We start from the raw sequence: 12,435 nt of genomic DNA on the forward strand, positions 1-12,435 counted from the left end.
ACTATTAAATCATCTAAATGCCTATTATGCATAGGAAATTTTCACTAATTTTTAGATGGTTGAATTTTATCTCCCCCTAACCCTCCCCCCCCCCCTCCCTTTTATATTCGAAATTTTTTTCTCTATTTCTTAAGAAAATATGGTATAATAAAATAGGCGACTAAATTTTGATCAATTACATTAACCTTTTAAAAACGAAACAGTTGTTTCTATTTTCATAAAAATTTTTAAGAATTTTTTTTTTAACACAAATTTTGCAAATAATTTGCACCCGAAACCCCGTGACTCTATAGTTGATTTGCAAGGCCCAGTTTTTCCCCTTCTCCATTATAATTCCCCACTAAGCATTTCTGCATTATAATAATAAAGGCTCTTCGCAACAATTTACCCACTTCCCTTTACAATTTCCATTCCCCATACTCTTCCCCTGACAACAACTACCGGTCTGCTTGAAAATCCCGACCTGCTATTGGTCCACCCGCCCGGAACCCCCTGCGCTGATTGGCTGGGCCACGTTTGCTGGCGGTAAATGTTAAGCGGGTGGCCCCCGGCGGCAGCATTTGAGAAAAGACATTGAGTTGCTAGTAGGCCATTATACACCGTATTACTAGTACTAAACATTGAGGCTAGGGGGGCCTATCCTAACTATCTTTTATTATAAACACACACACACACACCATTATATTATAGGCTATACAGAGGATCTTATATTGCTGTGAATGTATATCCATAAAACTGAAGAATAAGACATGTGTGTAATAATTATCCACAAATCGATACAACAGAAAGAAAAAGGCACAACTGCAATTTTTGTGACAACGTTGCAGAGCTAATCTGTGCAAAAAAGTGAAGTTATTTTAATTACTGGAACAGATTAAAATAAAAGTGTTAAACAATAAGAAACTAAAAAAGCTGAAAGATATTAGGAGGGCTATTTTGTACCCCAAAACGTCCAGAAAGGTAAAATTTTATAGATATAAATAAATATCAAAACTTATAAAAAAGTAAATTTGATAAATTCTTATTTATTTTAGAATACGGTGTTGATAGTATACGAGAAGCTTTAACAGTATAAAACAGGAAGAAGTCTGTTTAATGTTGGAATAAACCATTATTAGTTTTATGAGTAATCAAACATTTTAAAGCAATATCGTCTCTTATTTCAATTGCTTTTGAATAAATTTTAGTAACATTGTGTTCTGTCTTTTGATAAAGATTTTAAACAATAATTACTAATCTTTGATGTAATTATCTTTTTTACAATAGTTTTTTTTTTCTTTTTGAAGATGTTTATAGTGCCTATAAAAAATAACGCCTTACAATGTACAAATGACCAATGATAAGCCAATACATGGACTATTTTACCAATGTCAGGCCAATATACAGTGTGTTTTTTTTATGAGAACTTTTTTGAAAGCAATTTTACCCCACTTATAGTTATCAGAATTTAATGATTAATGGCTTATTTTCTTCGTTTTTTAAGGGAATTTATGAAACAACAAAAAAAATTACAGTTTTTGTTGAAAAAGTACAGTAAAGTTGAAAATTAAAAACTTAGGTGTCAACATCTAAAAATGGTTTTAGCGCATTTTTTTATGTTCAAATATTCTACCTTTTGCAAGAATGGCTGCAAAACGCTTCAAAGTTGAGATATAAAGCTATAAATTTATACAGATACTATTGGGGACATGTACTAGAATAGGTCAAAGTTTGAAGGCCATATCTCAATCAGGGAGAAAGTACTGGCCCCCCAAAGTCGACTACTGAAAATCCAATTTTTTTCTTGCAAAGGGTAGAAGATTTGAGCATAACAAAAATGCGCTAAAACCATTTTTAGATGTTGACACCTAAGTTTTTAATTTTCAACTTTACTGTACTTTTTCAACAAAAACTGTAATTTTTTTTTGTTGTTTCATAAATTCCCTTAAAAAACGAAGAAAATAAGCCATTAATCATTAAATTCTGATAACTATAAGTGGGGTAAAATTGCTTTCAAAAAAGTTCTCATAAAAAAAAACACACTGTACATTTTAATTGACCAATGGTAAGCCAGTAAGACGTCATTTTTTGTAGGCACTAAAATAAGCTTCTTTTTTTATTATTTTTATTACTTTTAAGTACATTTAAACTCATTTTAATCTAGCAAAAACTGTAATTTTTTGACCTTACAAAAATTTTTTGAAAATTGTTGTTACTCCAGACTTATGTGGCCTACAGTGATGTATCCATATGTTAGTGTAGCCTCGCATGGCCAGCAGAGCCCCTTCGGAACTACCTCGTCTAGGAATATCATCATACTATTTATATATGTACTAGCGGTTACGCGCTCTAGAGGCCTCTAGGGGCACTTAAGGTAGGAGGGGGTAAAGTCGACCTCATCCCATTTTAAATTTGAGTTTCAAAAGAGTAAAAAAGAATTTTTTGTGGGGGAAGGGGGGTGAAGACATCCTCTAAAAAAATAGTTGAAAATCTTCCCAGGATCTATAAGAAGCTTTATTGTAAAGGAGAACAATATCGGTTCAGTGGTTAGCGAGATCCATCGGTACAAACAGACATCGTTCTACCTTGTATTATAGATAATACTCAGGGATCTTAAGGGATAAGATGATTTATTGACGTATATGTACTAAGATTATGAACATAATTCCCTTCTGTAGAGTAAATCATTGGTTCATATGTTTAGACACTGCTATTATAAATTATAATCAACTTTTCAAGCTATAATAAAAGTACTCAATAAAAGTTTAGTGCCAGTATAATTATAAAACTTTGTGAACCCTAATATTTTTCAATACAATGTCACCTCCCTCCCTCCTAATACTTAAGCCTTAAAGATAAAAAGAAATATCAAGGTATATAAAAATTAATTAATCATAGATTGTTTATTTATTTATTGATTTAAAAAATCCCATATTCACATAAAATTTGTCAAGCAAATTACTTAGGATAAATAAATTTTTCTTTAAAATGTTGTGTCTACGGTTTATTTTCCCCATCATAAAAGCCTGGAGTGGACGAATAGATGTTACATCAGTTCCACCAAAAGCCATTTATTATGATGACACTTATACTTTATGTACCCTCAAATAAAGCCTAATGTTTACATCCATAAAATATCACGATGTATTCCATTATTCTTGACTGCATATAATTTCCGGCTATGGACAAAATTTACATCTTCTTAGCTATTGGCAGGGATAAAGGGATAAGACATTGTAATATAAACTAATCGTATAATAATTATTGCGTTATAATCTACCTATTGTTCTCATGGTTATTAAGAAAAGAAAAGATTATTTTATAGCCAATGTCCTCTACATTCCTGATATTATATAAGATACTTGGATATCAAAATTAAATCAACTCCTGTTGAGTTAAAAATTTATATTATTTTTCTTTATGAAATGTTTTTTTGCTATTGCTATTTTGTTTTTAATAATGTATTAATTAGATTTTGAAAGAAAATAAGTTTTTTTATAAATAATATTTTTTTTATAGCCACAGGGAGATAGCGACAAAAATAATTTGTATTCCTGAAACATCTTTAGATTAGATCCTCCCCTATAAATATCCCCCCTCCCCTCTAAATATAATCCCAAGAGGGTTGCTTACAAGCCTCTGAGATGCCTCCGAAATGTAGCAAAATTGCTCCGACAACCCCCCCCCCCTCCCCCCCCATGTGCCCCCTCTGAAATGTCCATAAATTTAGATCCCTCCCTAAATTTGAGATAAGATTGGAGATGGAGGGGAATAAAGCCTAAAATTTCCCCCCCCCCCATTTTTCTTCACATTTGTCTTTGATCAAACTAAGATCACTTAGGAGAATGAAACATTTGTACATTGAGGGTGGAGGGGGGGGGGGGGGTATCTTATATATCATATCTTCTAGAGGGGGTTTAGAAGAAAGGGTAGATTTAGCCAATTCAATTTAATATATTAAATTCAGGGACTTTAAGGGATAAGACAATGAGTGATAAATTGAAATACTTCCGTAAATATGATAAACAAAATCAACTCTTCTGTACATTAAAGTTGCTGGATAAAAAGTTTGAACATTAACAAACCAATCAAAATTTATTAAAAGTACCTAAAGATTTTTGGCCAACAAATAAGATAACATGGTGATCAAACTTTGGATACCAGTGAAATTTACATTCCCATATAAACAACCCCTTAAATAGTGGATGTAAATATTCATTTATTTCCCGGAGGTAGTCATTTTTAGAAGATTTTTAATTTTTTTGGAAGATTTTAGAATTTTTATTGATTATTAAAAGAAACTTGATATCAGAGATATAAATGATCATAGCCGGGAAATAAATGAATATTAAAAACCAAAATTAAACCACATTTTAGCATAAAAATGAGTTTTTTGTTTAAATGAGAATGATATTCCTGTCCAGTTTTTTGTTTAGGAATGAAGGAATACCCCAGTCCAATGTCTATTCCCTCTCTGATCAAACTACTATATCTGTTTAACTTGCTACACTATTTTCTTCTTTTTAGAAACATTTAAGCTTATTTGAAAAGAATGTAAAAAAATATCATCCACTTAAACACTTATTCATACTGCTACTATGTCAGGTGCATAGTAACAGTAGGGGAATTCCATGAATTAACTCATTTAATAAAAGGACTTTTAGACAAAGATCTTGCATAAAAGGGTTGGTTGTCTGTAATGTTATATTTGAGAGGGTATTATGGAATAAAGTTCATATTTTTATGTGTATGTTAAACAAAGAGAGAAGAGAAAAGATATCTAATAAGTCCAATAAATTTGTTTAAAAACTGGCATTTGGCAAGCAAAACTTAACCCATAAACTACCATCAACTTAAAGGCTTGTGTGTGTGTGTGTGTGTGTTTGTGTGTGTGTGTGTTTGTGTGTGTATGTGTGTGTCTGTGTTTTTGTGTGTGAAGCCCAAATCACAGTACAATTAGTTACCTTAGGTTAATTTTGTAATAGGTTGACTTACTGTTTTCCAATACAATAAAAATGGATTTATTATTACTTGGATCTAATACTAGATTATCATGTACTCTAGTAAAGTCAAACTTGTAGCAGGCTTAAATAACAATAACTTCAATTCCCCCTTTTACCCTTTCCCTCCCCTCATTCTGGATAAACGAACTGATCAACTAATAACAGGGCAGATAGCAGCCTAATACCAACAGATACTATATGTACATAAAAGATCAGGTTAGGTTTTTGTTTCAACTTGTGATTTGTATTTTGCTTGTGTGTGCGATTTTGGAAGATGAGATACTGAAATTTTTGGCAATTGGCCTACTCTTTGTCAAAATTTTAACATTTTTAAGCTAATTATTTTATTTGATAAAGTTATGTTATAGAAAACTATTGTTTTTTAAAAACAAAACAAAAATTAAGTCTATTTGACTATATCTCAGATGTTTTAATAATAGAAAAAAATTTCAGATAGACAGACAGAGCTGTAAATAGGCAGAAATACATGTAAACTAAACGGACAGACGTTCCTATATACAAATGATAAAGACAAACAAACTGACATACAACAGACAGATAGACAAATAGATTTTTTTGGATAAAAAGATATACTTCAAAGATATTCAAAGAGACAGATCTATAGGAAGACATACAAACGGAGGACCTAAAGGGATAGGACAATGGTCGATAAATTGTTGTACATCCTTAATGTTGATGCACAAAATCACCCCTTCTGTTAATTACAATTAGTGGTTGAAACGTTTGGACACTCAACTTAATTAACCTACAAATCAAATTCAATAAAAGTCCCCAAAGTTGATCAGACAAGGAATAAGATTTAGTTATCGTTAATATATAACATTGGGGACTAATGTAATAAACAGCTCAATGTCCCTACCCCCTCTGAATCTAAAATCACTAAAATAACAAATAGTATGAAAATATAATTTTTAAAGCAGTGTATCCAACTTATCTGGGGGCAGTACAGGAATGGGTAAGTCATTTTTTACAACAAAAACAATAAAAATAGTTTTATCTGATGAAATATTCCTTGCTTGATATTAGCCTATAACACTAATTTTGTTATCCTTAATTAAAAAAGTAAAAGGATGTCCGTCTATCTGATGCTCAAGATACCGATAACCGTTGTAACGATATAGGTCGGTCTCCCGCAAGGGTTAACTTAATAGTTTCAGGTAGTGGTTTAAATACCATTGGGGTTTCAAAAATAAGGTATCTTAAGGGATAAGACAATGGACGATAAATTTATGCACATCCCTAATTACTAGTTTCACCACATCTGTAAATGATTGGGGGGACAATTTTGACAATAAAGGTTTGTACAACCCAATTAAGATTTATAATAAGTTCCCAAGGTTTTAGACATAAAATATAAGATAATGTATTTATTATACTTTGAGTACCAATATAATTTACAGTCTAATGTCCCCTTCCTCTCTAAATGAACTCTAAATATTTTAATACAAAAATAAGACGAAGTCCAATCTGTTCCACATTTACACCACTATTGATTCCTGTGACGTCTTAAAATGAGGGAGATGAGAGGAGAAGTGGGAAAGAATACCCCTAAAAAAGAGATGGAGAATCCCTCACCAAAAGTGGTACAGATAGGGCTTTGTCAAAAACTAAAAATTTCTAAAATTTAATTAAGGTTTTCACAACACAGTCTCGCCTGGACCGGGCAATAACGGTAACCAGGGCGGCGGAAACGGTAACAATAACGGCGGTGGAATCAACCAGGAGGACAAATCTTGCCGGTATCCAACAAATAATATGACTCCAGGAACGATTACTTAAATATAAGAATTTAGAGATTTGTCATACCAGAATAATGATTTTTTTATGGTGCTGCCTTTAGTAAAGGGGGGATCGATTTTTTTTTCTTTCCTCTGTTCCAAACCACTGCGGGGCCTATACTTGCTGTGCCACGACCTAACGTCTTATTTTTGATTTATCTAAGAAAAACGGGTAGGGGTAAATTGGAGGAATACGCCTCTTGTAAGCCAAAAGATGTAATATAATTAATGAACAGATGGTTTAACTTTTAAGTATTATGTTTAGACACAGTTATGTCTTACGCAGCCAGTTTATCAGGAGCCGCCAGTCCTGGCAGCACTATGGCAGCCGCAGCTCATTTCTACCAACAACAGGTAATAATTCAGCAACTAAACTTTTCCATCGGGAGGTAACAAGAAAGCAACTTTAAAATGTCATTAAGCAGGAATAAGCACTATAGATGCAGCTACTGATTTCTACCAAATTACCAGGTAAACTTTACTAAAACCAAGCTTCCTGAGAGGGCAGCTATTAATTTCCATTATCAACAATTTAACAATCTTTCCATCAATCAATTCATGTCTCTTTTTTGTGTCTATCTCTACATTTATCTATTTGTTTAGGCTGCTGCCGCTGCTATGGACCCGAGCGGGCTCCACGGGTCATCTGGCGGTCTCGGGGTTCCAGAGAGTCCTAGGTATCCATGGATGTCAATAACAGGTAGGTCAATAACCTTGCAGTCATAATCATGACATTAGAAGATAATTGAAGATAGTATGGAAGACAGTATGGCATTAAAACCGATTAATATCCGCTTGATCGGTACCGGTTCTCAGCCACACTGAAAAATCATTTATAGCATTGTATTACAGACAAAAATTTAAGTAAAAAACATGAAATTAATACCAGTTTTGTTAGCCCGGGCCGGTGCTAACAAATCAGGTTTTATTCTTATTATTCTTCATTTTAATATCTGTGGAAAACTTCTACAAAACAAATAATTAATATTGTACAAAGCAAAATTTTATACCTTTACAAACATTATCCCGCGCGTGTTTATAACAATAATTGTATGCTGCAAGTTAAAAAGAAAATATTTTTGTCTTGTAATGGTAAACACATCGTATTTTGGTCAATTTTCCACGGATATTAAATTTTAAAAAATCATTAGATTAAAACTAGTTTTTAACCCAGCTCCGAGGAAACGATATACATGATTTTTCAGTATGGCAGAGAACCGGTTCTTATCAAGCGGATATTGATCGGTTTCGAAGCCATCCTAGAAAATATAAATAAAGAATATAAAAAATCCACCGCCATAAGTAATAGAATGGGTAAAAAGAAAAGAAAGTCTCTTATTGTGTATAATGTAAATGTAAAACAGGGCTAGAAGCAAGAAAGCATAAATTAGGGGTCTGTTTTCTATAAGTATCGAGGCAGGGAAAGTTGATCTAAAGAAAAAATTATTGAGTTTTCAAAAGAATTTGTGTTTGTTTGTTATTAATGTAGGTTAGGTTACGCTATGTTATATTGGATACTGGTTAGCCCGCAGAGGTTAGGTATAGGTTAGGTTAGAAGAAAGTGCTCCGATAGGCATTTTGAGGGAAATCTTCAAAGTAAAATATTTCAATTCTTACCCAAATTCTTTTAATCCTAGTCTAACTTCTTCTAAGAAACTGCTTTTTAAATTTTCAGATATTATATCCCCAATCTGTATATAATATATTGTTTTTCCCCTATACTATTTAAAATTTATGTATAATGTACATATGGACCCCTTAACTTTTGGGAATAGGCCATTAGATGTAAACTCTAAAAAAGAAGGAAAAAAACAATGTGTATCTATATGTGTCTGTATATTTAGGCTTAAGTAGCTATTTTTTCACACCTTAGCCTTTACGTGTTAATTTAAAGTTAGGTAAGGTTTAAGAAAACCCACATAGGTAGAGGATTAGTTGGAGTTAAGTTAAAAAAAAGGCTTTGTATATGGGGAATTTCTTTTCCTATGTTTTAAATTCAACGGGCTTACAAAACTAGTAGTGATTTTATGATTTTTATTTTATTATTCGTGGAAAATTGTCTGCATTACGATGCTATAGATGCTTTTTCGTATGGCTGAGAACCGGTTTTAATTCAGCGGATATTAATTGGTTTCGAAGCTATAATAAAACATTTTTTACAGTTCGTATAAAAGTGGCCTGTTATATAGTATTCCAACCCCTACATCACATGTCAAGAATTATTTAAAGGCATAAAGAATATTTTGAATATTTTCCTCCCCTCATGGTAAGAGGGATAAGAAAATTAACTGCTGGGTTTTGTTTGGAGGATTTATATTGGCCTTAAGCCATTCATATAAGGAAGGTGGAATTGGGGGGGGGGGGTGGAGGGGGGGGGTTCTTGACATATATGGTTCTCCTTTACATTGAAGCTTCTCATACGATCAGAGAAGGCCCCTAACTCTTTAGGGTAAGGTAACTTCAAACCATCTACGCCCTAGGAAACAAATAACCCCTAGAATTTTGTTTACTTTTTCTTTTAAAAAAATAAAATGTTAACTTCTCTTCCATCAAGTGCCCCTGGAGGCCTCTAGGGGCGTAGGCGCTGTTTTTATTAATTGACAAAAAAAATTCTCAGTTTATTTATTTATCCCTTTTTTTCTAAAAATCTCCCCCTATAAGCATATACACAAGTCACATATGGGTGCTTTTAAGATTTTTAGGTTTCTTAAACATATTTTAGCTTTAATTTAAAACTATAGCGGCTACCATTTAAGTCTCTTGAGACCTGAAACCTTAAATGTAAGTTTTAAAAATACTTAGTAAGAATTAAATAAAAAGTAATAAAAGTTAAAGACGAAGCCCAATATGCACCACTTTTGATTCCTGTGACGTCTTAAAAATGAGGGAGATTAGAGGAGAAGTGGGAAAGAAAACCACTAAAAAGAGATGGAGAATCCCTCATTTTTATGACGTCACAGGAATCAAAAGTGGTGCAAAAGTGGTGCAGATTGGGCTTCATCAAAGTTAAACCCTAGAGGCTAGAGGCGCAGCTACCAGTAGACAAAAAATAAAGGTCCCTTTCGTTTTCGCGGTATGTTAGGTATTAAGTAACCAAAAAGGATTTTTTATGGGCTTGGTTTTTTATTGCTATCAAAAACAACTTTAAAACTTTATTTTTATCTTCAAAGAATGCCAAACGCCAATATATCAAAGTCAAATAACTTTTGCAAATTTATTTTGATTTATTTTCTGTTTTGAAATAGTTATTTCTTTCATCGCACCTCGGGGCTAAAAAAAACTGGTTTTAATCTTATGATTGTACATTTTTATATTCGTAGAAAGCGGTTTATAATACGCTGCTAGACATAGTTTTTTCGTATGGATGAGAACTGGTTCCTATCCACCGGATTCGAATGAATACGAGAAATACCATTAAAATATTCTACATTTTTTAATATGACACCAAAAGCAATGCTCAAATCTAAAATACAGACAACAGTTCCATTCCTTTCCTCCTTAATGGACAACAAATAAGTAAATAGTTTTTTTTTATTTACGTTCCTGGGGACAATTTCGACACAACAGTTTTTTTTGAGAATATTCTGGATCATTAAAGAAAATTTTCAATCAAAAGGATTATTTCAAACTTTGACTGGCCAAAAACATAGTTTGTCCTTTTCAAGAATAAATTTTTCTAATATAATATTTTGTCTGTTTTCGATCAATTTAAAATCATGATTTTACATTTTCCAGCATTTTCTACATATAAAGAAAACTTGAAAACATTTTGGGGGGAAATTAACAAAAAAAAAGAATACTGTTTTAAAAAGAATGAACACTATTTCACGTCTAACTTATCCGCCAATCAAAAATGAGAATGATTTCTATATTATGCTGTTACATTAATTAGCAAAGAAAATGTAAAAAATAACTGGCGCAAAGTTATTAAAAAATCCTCTGCAGAAAAGAAAATAACACTCGAAAAAAATTTGTCTTAATAAAAATGCAGTATTTTTGTTCATCTAACCAAAAGCTTTGAATTTATATATTACATAATAAATCTTTTTCCTCGCATCTCTCTTTTTTTCGCTTTTTCTTCATATCTTTTCTATTTTTTTATCTCTTTTTCTCTCTGTTTTTTTATTTCTCATCCCTTTTTCAATTTATATTTTTGTTATCTGAATTTTTTTGCAGCTATTTTCTATACCTTTCCCTATTTCATTTTAATTAATTCATAGAAACAAAAACAAAAAAAATTTTTTTTCGTCCTTTATTATTTTTAATTTAATGCATTTTTGCAAAAGCAAAAAAATTATATATAAGTTAATGTGAGAGAGGGGGGGGGGGGTTATTTAATTCACAGTTTACTATGGTCTGTCTATGAATAAAACATCAAAACTAAATAAAACAATATCATTGGGAAAATGACCTTTAAGATCATTTGTCTATCTAGATATTCGATTTTTTCTTATTGCAGAAAACACAACAAAGAATTAAAAACTTTACCTATAGGGCATCCTCGGCAATAAATGTATAAGTATAGATGCACAACCCAGACAACTACATGGCCCACGTGGTGGAGACTTTTTTAGTTGGCTACCAAATTCCTATTGTAGCGATTTACCTATGTTAATATTTGTGACCCTATTGGCTGATATCCAAGACCCAATTGAATGGATCCACAGGGTCTCCACCCCATTAGTAAAGTTACATATAGTTCGTTTCCCCTCTATTGTTCTACTTTAAAACTCTGCTATTGAAAAACCTTGATAAATGTCCCCAAAATAAAAGTTTTGATCCACAGTGTCACGAAAAAAAACTAATTGCCCCTCACTCGTCAGAGTTATGAAGTTAAATTATGTCATTTAGATCCTAATCTTTAATTGACTTTCATTCACACACACAAACACACACACACACAGACTTTCACACACACACACACACACACACACACACACACAAGCTCGCAAAACCAACAAACAAACAGAAATGTTAAAATCAAATCCTGTTTTAATGTTTAAAGCATAAATTTAAATTTTTTCCTGATAAAAGAGCCAATTTATTTTATGACTTTTAGAAGCAATATTTCACATTTTCACAAATTAAAAATATATTATAATGCTTTCTCGTCATATGTAAGGTTCTAAGAATAGGATCTCCAAATCGTTGGTTTCTTTTAAATTTGTCTGTTTGTCTCTCCGAAAATAATTTTGTAGAAAAATTGGCATTACAATCTTTCAAAAATTATTTGAATATATTTTAATTTCTAGACTACTTATCCATTTTTCGGCCATATGCACGCACTAAGAAATTTAATATAATTAAAATCTTTTTATCAAAAGCTAGAAATGTATGAAGAAAAAAAATAATAAAAAGGTCACTGCTTCTCAAAAGTGCGAACAATCTCTTTAAGTATTTTAATTTTCGCGGAAAGCTGTTTATAATACGATCCGATAAATAACTATTCTAGTATGGCTTCGTAACCGATTGATATCCGCTGGATAAGAACTGGTTTTCAGTTATACTGAAAATCACGTATAGCATCGTATTACAGGCAATTTTCCACGAATATTGAAATAAAAATCATGGAATTAATACCAGTTTGTTAGACCGGGCGCTTTTGGTCTCTCAGGGCTAACAGAGCAGGTTTTAATATTATATTTTTTCATTTA

General features: G+C 32.0%; 1 protein-coding gene across 4 annotated transcripts in view; it reads left to right on the plus strand.

The window, feature by feature from the left end:
* Positions 1-584: 584 nt before the first annotated feature.
* The window catches only part of LOC145325971 (uncharacterized), a 130,882-nt gene continuing 119,031 nt past the window's right edge, over positions 585-12,435 (plus strand). The window contains exons 1-7 of one of the 4 annotated variants that reach the window (XM_080169002.1): positions 585-960; positions 1,035-1,077; positions 2,198-2,282; positions 5,919-5,958; positions 6,637-6,766; positions 7,045-7,135; positions 7,385-7,481. In XM_080169002.1, the coding sequence (XP_080025128.1) occupies positions 2,205-2,282; positions 5,919-5,958; positions 6,637-6,766; positions 7,045-7,135; positions 7,385-7,481 (436 nt within the window). In that variant the 5' untranslated portion in view covers positions 585-960; positions 1,035-1,077; positions 2,198-2,204. The remainder of the gene's footprint in view (positions 961-1,034; positions 1,078-2,197; positions 2,283-5,918; positions 5,959-6,636; positions 6,767-7,044; positions 7,136-7,384; positions 7,482-12,435) is intronic. The other 3 variants (XM_080169003.1, XM_080169004.1, XM_080169005.1) reach the window with 3 other exon arrangements.

This window comes from Acartia tonsa, chromosome 8, assembly GCF_053477335.1.
Source record: "Acartia tonsa isolate MP-2025a chromosome 8, ASM5347733v1, whole genome shotgun sequence".
Classification (NCBI taxonomy): domain Eukaryota; kingdom Metazoa; phylum Arthropoda; class Copepoda; order Calanoida; family Acartiidae; genus Acartia; species Acartia tonsa.